This window comes from Scomber japonicus, chromosome 22 (genome assembly GCF_027409825.1).
Source record: "Scomber japonicus isolate fScoJap1 chromosome 22, fScoJap1.pri, whole genome shotgun sequence".
Classification (NCBI taxonomy): domain Eukaryota; kingdom Metazoa; phylum Chordata; class Actinopteri; order Scombriformes; family Scombridae; genus Scomber; species Scomber japonicus.
In genome coordinates, this window is record NC_070599.1 from 14711819 (window position 1) to 14730605 (window position 18787).

At 41.2% G+C, this 18787-nt stretch overlaps 1 protein-coding gene across 1 annotated transcript; it reads right to left on the reverse strand.

Moving 5' to 3' along the window:
* Positions 1–3409: 3409 nt before the first annotated feature.
* Positions 3410–13670, reverse strand: ntn5 (netrin 5). Its single transcript, XM_053343404.1, has 6 exons — positions 12206–13670; positions 11292–11480; positions 9147–9296; positions 5370–5420; positions 4355–4435; positions 3410–4101 (listed from the first exon to the last, which is right to left on the reverse strand). The coding sequence occupies exons 1-6, from the start codon at positions 13665–13667 to the stop codon at positions 3521–3523; spliced, it is 2514 nt and encodes an 837-aa protein (XP_053199379.1). The 5' UTR covers positions 13668–13670; the 3' UTR covers positions 3410–3520.
* Positions 13671–18787: the final 5117 nt, after the last annotated feature.

An 18787-nucleotide genomic window follows, 5' to 3' on the forward strand; every position in this document is an offset into this window, starting at 1 on the left:
ATTGACCCTCTGCCTCTCAGGTTAACAGAAGCCCTATGTGTGTGTGTGTGTGTGTGTGTGTGTGTGTGTGTGTGTGTGTGTGTGTCCGTCCTAAAAAACTGTGTGACTGTGAAACTTGCTGAACTTGGACTTGGAGCTGTTGCAATGATAGATTGGGTGTGAGGAGAAATATTGAACTTTGAGAAGAGAGTAAATTGAAATTTGAAGTGTGTGTGTGTGTATGTGTGTGTGTGTGTGTATGTGTGAGAGGAAGAGGAAATGAAAAAGTATTAAAAAGAAAAAAGTGTGTTTGCAAGAGGTCTAGTTGAACTTTGGCTCCGGCAGCAGTGCAGCAGGAGTCACCTCTCGTAAAACGTACCCTCGGCAGGTTGTAAACATAATACCATACACACATGAACACACACACACACACACACACACACACACACACACACAAACAAGCTGACCCCCATTTTTTCTGTAGGCCTGCCTTTGTCCATAGCGCCTCAGAAAAGTGTGTGTTGTTGGTTTAACGTGAGCAAAGCCGCAGACATCGTGCTCTGCCTGCACCAGAATGAGCCTCGGGCTTAAGCTGTCTGTTAGTGTCTGTGTAAGTGTGTGTGTTTGGGGAGTTTTGGGATCAAACCCTGATGTCGACAGACGCTGCACTGAGGAGACGGCCGCTGACAGGTGCTTCCTGTAGCAAAGCAGCAGGTGCTTCGCATTCACACATATTCTCAAACACACACACACACACACACACAGGCAGGCGAATCCTGACACACACACACACACACACTCGCTCTCTCTCCTCTGTTCGCCTTCCCTCTCTCTTGTCCTCTGACACACACACACATTTGTATTATTATACATGTGTGGATGTGAACTGTAACCCAGCACTCAATATATAACCGCTGTGTCCGGATGTTGTAATGAGTTTGTTTTTGTTTTCTTGCACATAAACATCTTAAGTTTCCTTATCTCAGTGGTCACCTCCTTTTTTAAAAATGATATATGTTGAATCTGGACAGGCTGGACTTTCACCAGCTGTTGTTGTTACCATTTAATCATACTTCTTTATCTAAAACAAATACCAATGCTTACCTTACTCTACTTAAACTTTGCTCAAATGCCACATTCAAAGAAAGTGATTGTGATTTTAATGCAACACTTCAACAAGAGTATCAAACTAAAACTGCACCAACTGATATTTTTAGCCACTTAGGGGCCACCTGACATAATTTCACCTTTTTATTAGGCCTGTAAGTCTTTATTTATTTTCTTTTTAGCTTTGGTTTTGGTCTCCACCAACTCCTGAAGGAAATATTTATCTCTTTAGCTGCTAAATGCTAAACCAGGTAGTCATTAAGTTTGTCTGCTGTTTGGTGCACTGATGAGAGCTGTGAGACTCAACCAAATGGGGCTAAATGGGCTAAAAAAACAAACAAGCGTCCGGTGATACTACTCTGTGGATTTATTAGTTGACCCCTTTCATATTAGACACAGTAATTTGTTCCCTTATTGATATGAAATATTGATTAGTGCAGCTTTAAGTTTAAAGTTTCAGCTATTCATCCGCATTTGTGATCATTTAGATATTTTTAAATGTAAATTCTTGATTGAACACCCATATTTTTAAAAAGGTTTTGTATTGCTTTTTAAATGAAGCATCAACAAAAAGCTGCCGGTCTTTCATGCATTTTGGGGTAGAACTATAATTGAATTACTATAATGATGTCTGACATCAGGGGATTTTGTTTTTGCAATGTGTGAAGTCAGTTTGTGGCACAGTAATCTCTCATTTAATCTCAGTCCTATTTATGTGTTAGTGTTACTAAGTGTTACTAAGTAGTTGACTTCAGTGGTTTTTATCAGTCAAAGGTCACTCATGATACATTTGAAATAACAACTAAACTTTCAGTAAGGAGAAGCAAAATATCATCATATTGGAAGATTTGCTTGTTGATTTTCTGTCCTTGCAATGCTGGCTAAAGTAATGATGGGGCTCAGAGGGGCGAAATAGTTGCAATTATTAAGAAAATGATATTAACCTTTTTCAGATCAATCTCTGGGTTTTTTCTTCTCAGAGGTGTGAATATAAATAGTGTACAATAAAGGATTTTGTGATCTGTCCCCACAAACCTGCTGACTCTGAATCCTTGTGAGGATGTTTGGACCTCAAAAAAATAGAAAAACAAGCGTTACACACACAGCCTATGATCAGTCCTGCTGAGAGGTCGTCAGTCAGCGAGTCTATTTTTCTCTCTTTATTTTCAATCGCAGCAGAACAGCCAATCACTAGCACCGCCACCACCAAAACATCATGGCTGCTCAACAAATCGGAGCTCTTCCATCTGTCTTAATGTACCCCCAACAGCACCATTTCCCCTGGGCTATGACGCCACATCTCCCAAATGGAAACACAAGTCATGACGACCGGTCGGGCCGATGCTTTTTAGATCCATATCTGGGGTCCTGACTGTCTATCTGAGGATTCCTTTATGGTTAGAAAATGAGGCTGAGGTTAGTTTGGTCTCTGTGTCAGCTGTCCAATGAAAGAGCAGATTGTAGATAGTGTCCATTTCCCCAAATATTGTACTGTCTCACTGTACATGCAAAGCAAGCTCCACATGTCTGTGTGTGTGGAGCTTGCCTTACCATTATCCCAATCTCTCAAAATCTTCAAAAATGTTACTAGGGCAGGAAAAATGCTACAAGAGCACAAAATAAGACACAAAGGATGAGAAAAGAAATGAGTATCATTATGAATCCTTACAATTATTGCTATTTAAAAAAGCTAATTGTTTTCTTAATGTTAACCAGTTTCTTGGCAGTTTTAAACCATGTTAATTAAAATAAATAAATATAAGAACTATGAACACAAAAGCATTGTGTTGGCAGTACTTAGGTATAGATTTTCTTTAAAAAAACAACAACAGTATATCCTTGATTTTATTTAAAACATGGCTTTGGTTATGGTTTGGTTGTGTGTATTAAATGTAACATAGAAAATCAATCTTTTAATAATTTTGGTAAATCTGCACATTCTGAGTCTCAGTGTGTGTCTCTGTGTGTGTGTTTTACATAAAGTAATCCAATAATAAATATGATTCAAACTATATTTTAAAAATATATTTTTATAAGACAAAAATACTGCATGACATTTCATTAAGAGTTTAGTCAGACTTTAATTTTCTTTGGTAGAAAATATTAAAATTCTCATCACTAATATTTCACATACAGTAGCACCAGTAATGTTGGTGGAAGTTATGAATATTTTCATCGTAATTGAGCTGCAGAACTCAATGCAACTAATTTAAGTTAAATAAGGGCACTTGTGTCTCTTCACATTGTTAGATCAGCATTTGAATGTCACATAATAACAAATGTGTATGTTTGTTTTGGGGGATTTGATTCCTCCTGGCTCCTGCTTGTCCTGCAACCTTTAGGACAAAAAGGTAAAAAGTCTGAGAAGAACACATTCATCCTAATGTCCAGAAGCATGACAGATCAAAGTCCAAATCTCAGGCAACTTGTCATTTTATGTCTGTGTTTTTAATGTAGGACCTTGGGTAGAACACACAAGCGGGAGTGTAGAAGGTGAGGAGGTCGTCTCCATGGATTCAATCCCGCTGTCTGTGTGAGAGTGTGTGTGCGGCACCACTGAGGTTTGAGTGTCATATGTGTTCGCACCGTCAGGCTCGCTGTCTTTCTCAGTCAGCAGGTGAGGGGGGATGTATCCAGACTGGGGTTTTGACTGCTCCCTGTGGTTGTCAGGGGGTTTAGTGGGACAACGGCCCCTCTTGTCCTGCCCCCGGAAGCCCCTGAGTTTGGGGCTCCAGTGTTCCCGCCACTGGAGGGCTAGAGTGGAGCGGTCCGCCACTAGGCGACTTTCCTCTGGGCTCCAGCCCCGCTCTCCCTCCTCGGCACCAATCAGGAGGAAGGTCCGGCCCACCTGAAGGGCTGGGCAGCCACAGGAGAGGTCACGGTCAGGAACCCAAAGGGACTGGGGGCCCCTTCGAACGCGGGAGGTGGCTCCTGTGCGGAAGACGGTTTGCACCGAGATGGAGAACTGCCACCAGGGACCTGAACGCTCCATCCCTCTCACCTGCACCTTCAGCACTGACAAACACACAGAGAGGAAAAATGTTTTTCTTCTATTGTTATTTTTATTTAACTTTTGATTACTAATTGTAGTTTGTATTTGACTAATATGATTCCATTCACCAAATCATCAAATTTACAGTTTACAATTATATTATTTCCACTTTTCTGTGTAAATCATTGTGTTTAGTATTTCCTGAATGTGCATTGTAATGCGCTGTAACATAAATATAAATACATTAAATATAAATTAGAAATTCAAGACACCAACCGTAGTCCTTGAAACAATAAGTCTCCAGGTTCATCCTGACTTTAACCTGAGAATGCTGGCAGTAGGAAATACACTCCTCCGCTACATTAGAAAGAGAGAGAGAGAGAGAGAGGGAGGGAGAATACATCAAATGAGAGGGTATCATTTCATAGCAAGCATATCAGCACATGTCTTTTCCCCTAATTACAATATGGCTGCTTGTATTTGTCATCACAGTATCCTGTGACTAACAGATGACCCCCGGCTGCAGCAGGTGGGACATTCCTCAAGTCGCCACTAGGAGGGAGTGGTTAGCTACTGGGTGAATACAGCTACTTAGTACACAGAGTTATACTGTATGTATATTTTTGTTGTGAGATTTGATCCAATGGAGGACGTCAAGGCTGTGTATAGCTCTGACATTAAAATAGCGGAGAGTGAAAAGCCTGCTGCAGGGAGTGAAAATTCAGCTTCATTAGAGTAAAATAGATACAACTGTCTAGTCTCTGCATTACAGTACATGCAACATCTGATGTAGTAGACTTATTGTGCATTATTTCTCACGTGAAATTTGTGCCAATTATTCAATTTTTGAGTATTTTTTTTCCAAAGTAAAACAGATAAATGGACAAAAACATTTAAAAAAATCAAATGTAACTTAAAGGAAAAATAAAGGATAATATGGTGAAACACATACACTACATAGAAATACAAAATAGAAAAAACATACACATGAACATGCAGATTTTAAAGCTTTGAAATGTACAAACAATACAGAAGTGGAGGAAAAAAATTATAAAAATCCTGCATTCAAAATATTAGATTACCAGCAAAACAGTACCTTATATTATCAAACATATATGACAGAATATTTTACAGGATCAAGAGAATACAAGGAGAATATAATTGTTAAATAAATGTAATGGAGAAAAGCATATTAATTGTATTTACGTAATGTATTTGAGTAAATGCACTAAGATGTGTTAAACTATAGGCCAAAGGTCAACTGAAGTTAAATGGATATTTATTCACTCACCTATGCTGTACTGAGGCTGGTAGACTGGGGTCGGAGCAACCTCTTGAATTCCTGCAAACATAAATACAGTTTCAGACCAGTGACAAGATCAGGTACACTGAGAAGCTTCTTCATACATAAATGGACTGTCAGATTGTGTGTGTGTGTGTGTGTGTGTGTGTGTGTGTGTGTGTGTGTGTGTGTGTGTGTGTGTGTGTGTGTGTGTGTGTTTGTGTTATGTGTGCTATGTCTGCTGTATGCATGCCTGCTCTGAAGATAAGCAAGTGTCAAAACGGCTGTGTGTGTGTGTGCGTGTGTGGTCCTTTTATGGTCTAGAAACACACTCCCTGACGCTCCCTTGAACACGCACACAGACACAAACTTTACTTTTAGAAATTTAACAAGGTCGAACCATCACTTCTTGTATGGTTTTGTCTCAAACATTGAACAGAGTCTAATAAAGTTTCACTCTGTGACTGCGTGTGTCCGTGAACTTGCTGGTCTGCACATACTGTATCCAGGCATCTTGTAAAAGTGTGTGTGTGTGACAGTGCGACCATATATTACCAAGCTCACACACTCTGTTCCTCGTCCGTGTCCTGTCCTGTCTGACACAACTGGGCCAGTGACATCCTACACCCCCACCCAGCTGACTGCCCCCGACCCCCCTTCTTAAAGACAGGAAGGTGAGGTGCAAGTGTAAGTGAGAGGTCACAATCGGGGAAATGAGAGCTCGGTATCTTTTTTATACTAGTGCCAAGTTAAGTTCAGCACTGATGGCAGCACTGTAGTTCTTTTGGCATCTAGCTGATGGATTTCTTTCTACAAACCGTATTTTCATCCTACAAAAACGGAGCCAAAGTTCTCAAATTTTTAACACAAGCAGATGTACTGACGTCTTTTTGTCTGTACTCACTGTGTGTGAGTATGCACAGTAATAACTATGTGAATCATCCTCATAGAGAGAAAACTTTTTCAGAGGTCAGATTCAAAGTCAGAGATTTTTTATTTGTGCCAGACATTTGCTTCCTGACGTGGACTCTGCAGATAACTATGCATTTGAGAAAAGAGTTCAAGTTTTTAGGTTGTAATGCCTTCATTTTATGCCTTTTAAGGCTGATTATTTTGCCCCAAACATCATTGCCATATTGAAAAACAGTTAAAAAATATATATATACCACACTCTGCCGTTGGATATTATTCATAAAGTGCAGGGGACAATACAGATACAATACAAACAAATATGAAGTATAGAAATACCTCAGCAGTGTTTCAAGTATGAAGCATTATTTTGATTGTTTTATGTATAGATAAAAGGAATTAAATGTCTTGCTAGGTGTCTGTCCATTTGCTATACATTTATATATTGAAATAATTAGTTTTAACATACTTAAGTGACATAAATCCTACTTATCTAAACTACTAGTTAGTGTAACTACATCTACTAGTGCAGTTACGTTAGCTTAAGCAGGAGTTTAGCTAAGTTTTCTCCATCATAGTTGGATCTTGCTACTACCTCATTTAGTTATTTGGGATAACTAATCAATTAGTAAATGATTCAGTTCATCAAAATGGGTGTTTTTCATGTTTTTTTGTTTTGTATTTAGTTATCTCCCAGTGTCTTAATTTTGATGACATTTTTTTCTTTTGTAGGGCAAGAACGAAAGAAACCTTCCTTAAACCTCCCGAGCTGCTCAAGGTGTGGACAAACAGTTCACTTGGAGAAAACTTTAAGTTTAGCCTGGCTGCCGCATGCCTTGTGGTCAGTTTGATGAGAGGAGAGGAGGCAAGGTGGTGTTGGCGGTGGTGGGGTTCAGTATAGATTCTATACTTAGCCTGAGATGGCCTGGCAGTAAAAACAAACAAGGTTTTCTTTCACTCGCTCCTTTCACTAGGAGAGTTATGAGACTGGGCCCTGCGATGGGGGCTTTTGGAGCCTTGCAACAGGTGTGAAGCTCGCCACTGCTGGCTCCCTATATCACCTGATTGAGGATTACACAGCGCCAGCGTGGATGTGTAGTTGTCGGCACTCGTGCAATTAGCTGTGGAAGCGTACGTGGATTAACGCTCATGGCTGAGGTTCGGTGCTGCCTGGGCGCAGAGATATGAGTAGCGACAATACACTTGATCTGACGCTGATCCCAGATCACATAGAGATGAGGTTTCTCTGTAGTGGTCAGCTCATGTTAACACTGCTGTGGAAACCGTCTCTAGGGATGATGAAAAGGAGACACGCTGGGAGATTGGGCCAAATTAGGCCGTTGATAAAGGCCTAGGGTGTTTGATAGGAGGTTTAATCCATTTAGGCCACAAGCAAATGAGTTTGAAGGAGACATTCACGAGGTCACTTTGTCATGACAGACAGCAAATTAAAATTCTGGGATTAGAAGAGCAGGCGGCATACAAATGCAGAATGACAGATGTACAGGAAGACTCTTGCTATTCATATAGAAAACAGAAGTGCAATCTGTTCCTCATTGAAAGTCATATTCATATTCATTATATGACAAACTACAAAAAAATCCAGCCTTGCAACATAATGTTACACAACAGTGTGTCATGTGATTAACTCCATTTGTCTAGATAGGATCGTAAATTTTTAGAAAACAATGCAACATTATTTTTAAGCATAGTTGGTTCTTTTAAGAGCAAAGATTTCCCACAAAGCCAAACCACTGTGGGGAAAGTGGCATTCATGTGGTGTTGGAATAATTGCAAAAATGAGTTCCCAACTGGGAAAAGTCACATGAACATCATGTTGGAACAACACACAAAGTCAGTGAAAGTTTTGTTACATGACTTTCTGAAAGTTGACGTTCAATACTCAGAAACATGGTGGATGAAATTAAATGTTTGGTTGATGGCAAGAAACTTACTAATTCATATATTGCATATCAATCTTTTGCTCACATGACATTTGTAATATGGTGTTAGGTTGTAGCTGTTGATTGTTGTATACTTAGAGTGACCTAGATTAGTTAGAAAAATTATATAATTGCATTAATCCTAAAGTCAGGAACAAGTCAGGTAGTAGCAGTAATAGTAGTAATAATAATAGCTTTATTTTGTAAAGCACCCTTCATGCAAAAATGCAGCTCAAAGTGCTTCACAGCTAAATTTACATGCACCAAGTGCAAAACGACAAAAACATTATATAAAAACATCTAACTGTGCATCAGAGAAAATAAAACCCACTTGATAATATTACTAAATTCAAGAATAAATAAAAACAATATAACACATAGAACATGTCCATTAGTGGTGTAATTTGAGAATTAATAAGTGAAAACTCAGATCTGGGTTTCAATGTTGTATTTTGTTGAAGTGCTTCAATCCATGATAGTGGGCAGATTGGATGTTACACTGCAGTCCAGACTGAATTAGGTCATTAAAGATCCCATGGCACTTATGGCAAAGAGTAGGGGGCTCCCCGGTGTCATGGCAAAATTCCCATTCTGGCTCTCTCTATCTGGCCACCTGATCATCTCCCAGTGTAAATGAGTCAATGATTCCCTCCCTCTTCACCATTATTATCATTATTATTATTAGTTAGGCGAGGCTAAGATGGTAAAAGACCAGTCAGTTGTCATTTGGCATATGGAGTGTGGCAGTTTTCTTTCATTTCATTCAGTTTATTTAACTATTTTGTTAACACAGGTCACTTTTTTCATACATACTCCTGCCTCTTAACATGCTTCTTTAACATCTCTTGTTCTTGAGTTTCCAGTGCAAAACATCATCTGCCCTTCATATGGTTTGGCAGCACAATATCCTTGAGCTGTGAAACAGGAGACTTACGTATGCATGGCCGTAGAGGGGACCTGCCCTGTTTAAATCCCGGGGCACAGCGGTTACACCTGAGGCCGGTCACTCCTTCTCGACACAGACACTGACCTGATGTCTGGTTACACCAGCGACCCACTGCTCCCAAAGCATGGCACTGACACGCTGGAAAAAATAAAGAGAAAATTAAGGAAGTTATATTTATTCATAGTCTTGATGTTAAATTAACAATAATTTATGTTATTTGTAAGATACGGACAGGTACAAGCACCTTTTTGCTAAATTGCTATCATGAGCATGTTATCAATCAGCGTATTTACATATTTAGCAGACATGTAGAAACATTAGCATTAACTTGAACTCATTTTTCAAGCAACCTGACAAATATAAGTCCAATATTCACTCTTCTTGTAGCTCTGTTTTTTGTCTCCCAACAACTAGTGAGAAAAACATCTGGCTCTTTAGTTGCTAATATCTCCATTATGTTCACAAGCTAGTTGCTAACATTGTTTATCTGCAGCCCAAAGTTTGGAGGGAAGTGTACTAGTCTGGAAATAAACATGTTTGTGTTAACTGGCCAGTTTTGTGGACAAGATAGTGCATCAAGATGTATAATGTAACATATTCAAATGATCTCTTTCTTGTTGAAACATGATGTTGGGATGGGACATGATGAAGCACCCTCACAAAAAGTCCTACAGGTTACATGAGTGATAATTTTAACCTGTTAAACAACTGAACATCACTTAAGGACAGACGGTCGGTTTCATTTTATTTGAACAGAAAGTAGACTTCCTTTTTTAGTTAGGTTTCACGCCTACTAGCTAGTGTCAGTTTCATTGTGTCTATAGCAAAACCTTATTTAGAAAATCAAAATCTGTTACTGAACAAAAGACAAGACAGGGCAACAGGCAGGAGTACACCATCCATCAGTGACAGACCTCAGGTTTAATCCTGCATGACAGCAGGCATCTGTCCTGAGGGAGTGTCCTTGAGCAAGATATAAGACCTCTACTGACACCAGAAAAGCTATTTTATGTCCTGATGTGTAAACAAAGACAAATACCTCAGCAGTGTTTCAACAGAACATCACATCCTGCCAGAGATGGTGTGCTTTGGTTTACTGATGACATTCTTACATATTTACATGTCAAACCAACCAAACAACAATTATTAAGATGGAGAAAAGTAACAAAGGTGCCATGAAGAAAGGAAAATTGAATCATAAAAGCAAACAAAAACTAAACTAATAGATTTTCTGTTGTTCCAGTTCCTTAATGTTTGGCTGTTGTAATACTGTATAATGATTACTGCCCAGATTTGCTGTGGTTTACATTGCAAAGCTTTATATTTATCACTACTATCACAGGATAAGACCCAATGAGAGAAGACAGATAGGCACAGAGGAAGCCACACTTCAACAGCTCTGTTCACACTCCAATAATGTTTAAACAAATCTTACAAGAAGTCCAAACAACCTGACTGGAGAAAATGAATAATTGGCCTCTAAAGGGTAATTCAGTGAAGTATAGCATCAATAAATTAAAGCAGAAATGCAAGACTGTGTGTTGGAAGATGTAAAAAAAATACAGTGTATAAAATGTAGTCATGTTTGATTCTAGATCATAACTGTTTTCATCGCTGCACGTGTGTCTAGCTCCCAGAAAGCCCATTAACTCTGGATATATTAGTCCCGCGGTCAAGTTTTCACACGAGCATGCCAGAGTGTGACAGTTACTTAGGACATGTGACCAGTCAAAGGTCAGAGGTCACAGCAGATGCCAACCATTGGTAATGATGAGGATACAGGTGGCAGCTCAGTGGGGTCGGTGTGTAGTTTATTTGCGTGTGTATGTGTATCACTAACAGGAATAGCTGTCCACTCTCACAATGTAACCACCCCATAAACACTTCTGTGTGCCCGGAGACAGAGACAGAGTGGGCACGTTAACACACGCAGAGAGCATTCAGACAGTCAGACATAAACGCCGTCGATCACACTTTGATTTGTTTTTTTATCTTCCACTGATGCAGAGAAAGTTAGTTGTTATGGTCACAAGTCATGCAGCCAAGCATATGGACAAATACACAATGAAGAAAGCACTTCCTCTTTCCCCTTGACCCTGCCCCACACAAACACACACACTTCCAGTGACTGACGTTGGCAGGCCTTGCGGTGGTGCAGCGGCTTGCTGTGGTCGCGGGTGTATCCATTCTGGCAGTACTGGCAGTGGCGTCCGGCAGTGTGGTGCCGACACTTCTGACACACACCTCCGCTGCGCCGTCCCGACTGCTGAAACACCTCCATGCTGAAGCGGCACTTGTTTGAGTGGCCATTACACTCACAGGCTGGAGAATGGACACAAATAATGAATACCAGGGAAGAGAAACAGATGTTTTAGATTGGTCCATTTTTTAATAAGGGGAATAGAACTGGACACATCTGCGTTGTGTTGGTCAGTAATGACCATGTTTTGATACTATCACTTATTTTGTGCTAATCTCTTTATTTTGACTGGAACAGATAATAATGCAATAATACAATTTCCTGCTCCAGCTCCTCTGCCACAGGAGAATAGTATAACAGTACAATTTTGGCATATTCACATTCATTGAAAAAGTAACAGGTCAAGAAAAATGTCAGATATAATTACAACTTGTGAGCTGTTACTTATTACTGTATAATGAATAGTTTAAATGTGAAAACTGAAAACTGAATTTCTGGCTTGAATGTTTTCAGTGACCCAAAATTGTACTATATCGGTTTACAGTTTTACAACATATAAGATTATATATCTGATTTATGAATATAACATAATTTAATATATCTATTTCCAAATACATATGTATCCAATATTTTATGTAAGTTCTACTTATAATTACTACTTATTTCCCGCTTGCACCCATAACCCCTGTAATATTCATGTGTTAGTAGTATGCCCAGTGTTGTATTGTATTATGTAGTGTGCTGTGTATTTGTAAAATTATCTCTTTTTTTAAAAAACATTGAGAAAAAGAAAACATGCAGGGAATAACGACATAATTCTTTAACACTATTTTCATCCAGTACTCACCAACACAGGGGTTTGGGTGAGTAGGTGTAGCTCGATGCCAGGGTCTGTCAAAGTAGAAATCCTCACACACATCACAGTCAGGCCCCGCTGTGTGATGCTCACACACACATACTGCCCGCCCTGAGTCGTCACGGCGACATCTGGAAGCGTGTCCGTTACATTTACACCTGCCTCCGACCTGCAGGTCGGAGAGGGCTAGAGGAACTTGGGCCGGGGAGATAAAAGCAGACAGCGGAGCCACCTGCAGATTTCTGGAGCTTTGTCTCGTGTTGAGATTATTGTTCCTCCGTTTCCTCAGCTCCCGCCCTTTGTTGCCCCTGCTCTGCCCTTCAACTGTCCAATTACAGACGCCATTTTGGCAAGGTGGCCAATGATTGTTTTCCCTCTTGCGGCCACGGCCCCTGTTTTTCCCGCCTTTCTTTGAAGACGGGAGCGTGGCAGAGCTAAAACTGTCCCCACCTTCCTTGCTGGTCACATTGTGTCCATCTTCATCTTGACCTGACCCTTTATAATGACCCTTGCGTCCAGGTTTGTCCATTTTCTCCCCTCTGTTCCTCACGCTGATCTCTGAGTTTTTTGTCTCCCTGTTAAAAAATGCCAGTGTATTATCTGTCTTGTCAACCTGATCTCCAGTGTTTCCCTTGTGGCCTGATCGCCACCTCAGAAACCCAGTCCCCCTTTCTTCCTCTGTACTATCACGCGATCGTGCTTCTTCCTTCTTATCCGAATTACCCGATTTGGCCTCTTTAGACAATTTGTGGAAGACCACACGGATGTCTGTGGCCGTCACCCAGTCCTGGAGGGTGGGGCTGTAGTCGAAATCCGGAGAGGATGGACGTCCGTCCAGGGTGGAGAAGGCCAGCACCATGCCACCCCGCTGCTTTTGCAGGGGTCGGGGATCTGAGCAGAGAGGTTCTGTCTCTTGATGCCTCGTCTCAGCTACCATCTGGGAAGGCAGCTCAAAGTTCCTGAGGCAGTCACTGGAGTAATGCTGCATCGGCCTCCAAGTGCGCCCATAGTCCATCGACTTCAGGATGGAGATGGGGTTTGATGGCTCCCCCTGATGGCAGAACTGCAAACTTATATAGGTGATTTCAAAGCGGCGTCCCAGGGGCAGAGTGAAGATCCAGTCCCCGGTGTTGGTACCTCTGTGAGCTGTCCAGCAGGTGAGGTTGTGAGGATTATGCAGGTCAGTCAAGGTTGTGATGTTGTCATCATAATCAGACCCTTGGAACGAGTGGGTAGCATTGACTGAGACCCCATAGGCGGCATTGATGAACTCTGATAAGCAGTGTCGTGGACGGCCATCTAGGTGGTAGCAGGGATCATGAGGTGAAGTCCAGCTCAACGGGATGTAAGAGAGGGAAGAGGAGATGAGGGATGGAGGAAGGCAAAGGAGGAGTAGAAGGAAAACAGGGAAGAGAGAGGTGGAGGGGGGAGGGGAAAAGGGTAGGAACATCATGTCATCGAGCCTGGGAAAGAAGAAAGAAAAAGATGATTTTAAGAGGAAACCATGGGAGCTAGATCATAAAAGGAAAAAAAACAAACTGATTGATTTATATGACTTACATTTTAAGCCAAAGAAGGAAATCTAAGATAGACCACCTGTGCCTTTATTGAAAACACATGATACCAGCTCAATGCATCATTTCAAACTGCACCTTATTGGCTTTTCATAGACGCCAATAAAGACCTCATCCTGTAAAAATGTAATCTCCAATTTTCACTGTAGTGTCAGCCACTGTTTTGAACCCATGACCTTCACAGCCTTTAAGAACATATCAGTTTTAAAACTCCCCTCAACCCCAAAAACGAGTGGATGAGTGCGGGTGAAGAAGGGCGCGCACCAAGCGGGTCTGTCTGGAATGACAAAAAACATGCCCGACAGCTGGGGCTAAACCCTGAGCTGGACCACATCCATCACGTTTATGGCCCTCCTTTTCAAATCCTTTACCTTCGGTCAGTGCTGCAGGCAAGCGAGAAGCCCAAGCATGAGCAGACTGAGGTGTTATCAAGCGGAGAAGAGGTTATGAGAAAAAACACAAGAGAGAGAATGGAGGAGAGGGAAGGAGCGGGGTCAGATTAGTCTTGAAGATGGTAGGAAATGATTTATAGATTGAAATGCGGGGCTTGAGCCCCTTCTTGGATACTTCCGTGGTAAAGACAAACACAGACTTGTGTACATCCACAGTGTGAACAAATCCCTTCCGTCTCATACAACTGGTGATCAGTGTAATTTATTTCTCTGTCAAAATTTCATACCCGAGAGCATTAATTCTGGCATGTGGACAAAACGAACAATGAATCTACTTTCTGGAACCAGTGATTTATTGGTTTTACCGCTCACCCGAAGCCCTGAAGCACATTCCCTGCAACCACCTCTTTTCCATGCTTCTTCCTAAGAAGTTCAACATCTTCCACTTTCACTTTTGGGTCAACTATTTCCTCTTCTTCTTAAAAAGTTGTAATTTTCACATGAATAGCTACCTCTCTTCCATATTTTCAAACAACTTTCCCTTTGCTCTACCGTCTCCCTGCCCATCTATCACCTGCCCCCTTCATTCTGTTCTGGGAATATTCTTAACTGCTCTGAGATTCATGATGTCCTAACAAGCGTTTGACACTGACAGCAAAGTCAGCAGGGCTGCATAAACCAAACCCGTAGGAGAGGACGGGGTGGAGAGCCTCTCTGGCCTCGTCATCCCGCTCAATTAGCCAACGACCGAAATATGAGGCTTCCCTCTGGGACCACACAGCTCTAAGGGCCTGTGAGAAGGCTATGGCATTCCCTCGGCTGCCATGGACAAACTGCTTCACTCCTGATCAACAAAAGCAAAGACACACTAGAAAGTGGATTAGCCAAACCTGCTTAGGACAAAAGGGAAGATCAGACGTATCAGGCGACTATGTTTTGTGCTGTTGGTGCTACTGCAAACGGCACAAGAAAGGAAATGTGTGCAGTGATGAGTTGTCTGGCTGTGACCCTAGTGCCACTGAGACACATTCCTGGGGTTCAGAATCAGCAGGCCATTCCTGACGAGTCGAGACATGCCCCGAGGGAACCTGAAAGCACTGATCAAAAGCAGGACTTATAGGATGATTGGGTGATTAATTAGGTCTCTAGTTTCATGCAGTGTTGATGTTTTTTGCTGTAGAAGAAGGGAAGACTGTGTCAAGGGGACTATGAGCAGGGTAAAGGTTACTGGAGGATTCAGGGAAGTGGTGGAAGAATTCACTCTGGATGAGGAATGAAGAGTGAGCGTAGGCGGGTGGGAGTTCAGCGTAGGGGAGGGTGGGACGAGTGAAACAGGGGGCGGTTGTTTAACATTCCCATGACATGCACTTGTTCTTGTCTTTGTCACATTACATGACTAATTAAACATCGGCCCATTACAACCACTTTGATAAATGGATGCTCATCTGAGAGAGGCCCCTGAGGTTTTTTAATGCGCCCCTCTAGGCCAAATCCAGACTCTCTCTCTTCTTCCGAAACCAGATCATCTGTCTGGCACCGCCAACGTAACCCACTGGATATAGTTTCAACGTTTTTTCTCTGCCGCTTTCCATAAATTCACACGGCCAGAGTGTCAGAAGGAACATGCTGAAGATGTGCAGCGTTTACTATTAATTTTACTTTTGATAAGAATAACACTATTTTACACCAGTTTGGCATGACTGCATATTGGCAACGAATAGTTGGGAAGAGATCAATATCATCCCCTATTTTATTCCCCCTGGTAACTGCACATAGTAGTCTAAGGTACAAACAGTAACCTTTACAAATGCAAATCTGCATTGATTTTGGAGGCAAAATGTATCACAGACAAAGTTTTGAGATGACTTGGCAGTAATATCCTTCTTTCAAAAAGCTTATACAGCCAAATAGTCGTATGATGAGATCAACAACATCTCCGGACGGTGATCTTTAGAAGCAGCTATGCTTGGCTGGCAAGGGGCTGGAAAAATACTTGCTGACAACCTGGGGGCATGTTTACAGCACAGTCCAACAGACGAGAGCGAGGAGACCACCGCTCATGTTCGTGCTCAAAGCCCAGAGCAACAAGCTGCAGTCCATATTTTTTTTCTAATTTAACTCCCCTTCCTTCATTTTTCATTACACTGAAATGTAAGTGCCTGGTGAACTTGAAGAAGCCAAAAAGTTGATGTCAGGAAAAGAAAACACAAATGCATTCAATTATGGTTTGGTGAAAACAATACAGATTGTGTTGTAGTTTGTGAATTTGTGCATAAACAGTGGCCATAAAGAGTATACACCCATCTTTGTTTTCATGTTTTATTGTCTCACAACATTGAATCAAAATAGATTTCAATACAACTATAAAAAATAAAATGATTGCAAGTATGCAAAGTCAGCACTTAGGACTGTATTTTAAGAGAATAGTGGGGCTCTTACTATTGAAATATGAACAATTATCCGAGAAAATACAACAGAAAGCTTAAAGGAGATCTTTTTTATGTGCTTTTTGCACCACTGAAGTCTTTGTTCTTTTTTTGTTTATTTTGCTAATATTTGGTTTGTCTATTTCTACATTTTGCATGCTGTATATGTACTTCATATCTTCTGTTGTACTGTATTTTTAATGCCTGATGCAAGGCAAAGAACCTAGTTAAAAAAGTACAGAGAGGAAAAAGATTATCACACAAGTGACTTGGCCTTTTTTCAGCAATTTGCCCAATAAGATGAGATTTTAAGAACTTCATGCTGCTGCACAAACACTTCCCGTGATTTGCAGGAAATGAGCACTGCAGCAAGTTCCTGCAATAAAGCGGGGAACCTCTGGACGTTGCGTGGGACTTTGTCTCTTGCTACCTGTTAACTCACTTTGGCCTGTTCACACTTTAGAGTCTTGGTCTGAAGCTGTTCTGGTGAGCAGATGAGCTGGATTTGGCCTGTCTCACACATTTTAACATTCCTCGTCATGGGCAGCAGCTCTGGACAGCCAGATGGAGGCAAACATGTTAAATTCAATTGCTCTGCTGTTTTCTGATAAGTTAAAAAAAGGACTAAATTGTGGGTTTTTTGGTAAATAAACAGAAGACTGTGTAGTTAAAAGAGACCAAGCTGACAGTCACTGGGAAGATTTCCCAGGCTTCTACATTGCTCTGCTCTAAGACACAGAGCCTTTAAATAAATATGATCAATTATATAAGCCAGCTCTTATAGCCTGCATGTTTGAAGCTGAACCAAGGCACCTGTTGGAGCATGTTACCACACTGACACCTTTGTTAATTTGCAATTGTCCTCAGCCGGTCAGAAATACAACACTGGGTGAGAAGAGAAAGGCTACGTATGCGGCCTGTATTCCCAAACTGCATTCCTGCCTGCACAGTTGAAGCCCGTGTGTGTGTTATTCCACACGGAGTGGATTCCAGGAGTTCTGTTTTTGGTGTAATAATCTAATTTTAGTGGGGCAGCCCGGGAGGTGGAAGCAACAGACAGCACAAAATGGATTATCACTGCTTGTATCTTTAGCTAAAGGCCTCTGTCATTCACGTTTGCACCTCCAACTAACTGCCAATCCAGTGGATGTGCGAGGGCCTCCAGGGGCCAAGTGTTTCTCCACAGGCGCATGGAGGGTGCCTCTGCCTCTGCATTGACCCATATGAGCCCTGCTGCTTCACTTTTAAATAAAAAAACACATGTTACCCACTTGATATTTAAAGTTTCCTGTCAATCCCCCACCCCTCCTTTACAGGCTCTCATACAAGTTGGCAAGGCGCTTTCCATGGAGGCTTCACATGTTGATATTGAAAAACAGATGGAAATGAAATCACTGTGATTTCATGTTGCAGTCACGCCAAAGACAACCTCGGGCATGACGGAAAAATTAAGGCCCTATGGTTGTAATTGCATGTCAATTAAATCCACAAGGTGCCATACAGCCGATTACTAATGAGGAGCAGGCGGTAAAACAAAGACACTATATTTTGGCCAGGGCGGCACTTTTTATGAGCACAAAAACAAATAAAAAACACCCAGGGTATGTGTCAGATAATTTATTATCTTAATGATTATCAGATTATGAAAAGAAATAGGCTAAATAACAGCCTGTTTGAATTTTCACCACAGCCAAAAAGGCCTCAACTGTAAAATTGTGCTGACATTTATACAGAAATTTACGCCCCAATATCCTAACAATACAGTCATGTGTCTATTAAAGGAAATACGGTATATTTTCTTTCGCATACTGGTCCTGCAAAGGGATTTTTAAGAAAACAAATTAACTACAGACGCACCTTAAAAGGCAAACAGCCTGCAGTCACACGCATGATGCAGGCGTTGCATTTAATGGACCTGAGAATAATGATTCACTCGCCACAGTTCACTGAACATAAATGTTTATCATATTTAGTTTGATTACTTTGGCAAGAACGAACAGTGAAGCCCGGAGTCTAATTGCCTCAATTCTGCAGAGCTAATTGCACTTGTTAAGAAGAAATTGGCTCCAGTCAATTAGTTTTATCTCGATGAGAGAAACAATAATATTTATAGTGTTACTCTATCGCAACTTGATCAGTCAGCTTTTTAAGTGAGCATACATGATTCAGACGGCTTTTTTT

Excerpts from the sequence above, each read along its gene's own strand:
- ntn5 (XM_053343404.1), bottom strand. The coding sequence starts at position 13,667 with ATGATGTTCCTACCCTTTTCCCCTCCCCCCTCCACCTCTCTCTTCCCT. Across the intron at positions 4,436-5,369 it reads CCAGCCTCAGTACAGCATAG|CGGAGGAGTGTATTTCCTAC; the intron begins GTGAGTGAATAA and ends TTTCTAATGTAG. Across the intron at positions 4,102-4,354 it reads TTATTGTTTCAAGGACTACG|TGCTGAAGGTGCAGGTGAGA; the intron begins GTTGGTGTCTTG and ends TGTGTTTGTCAG.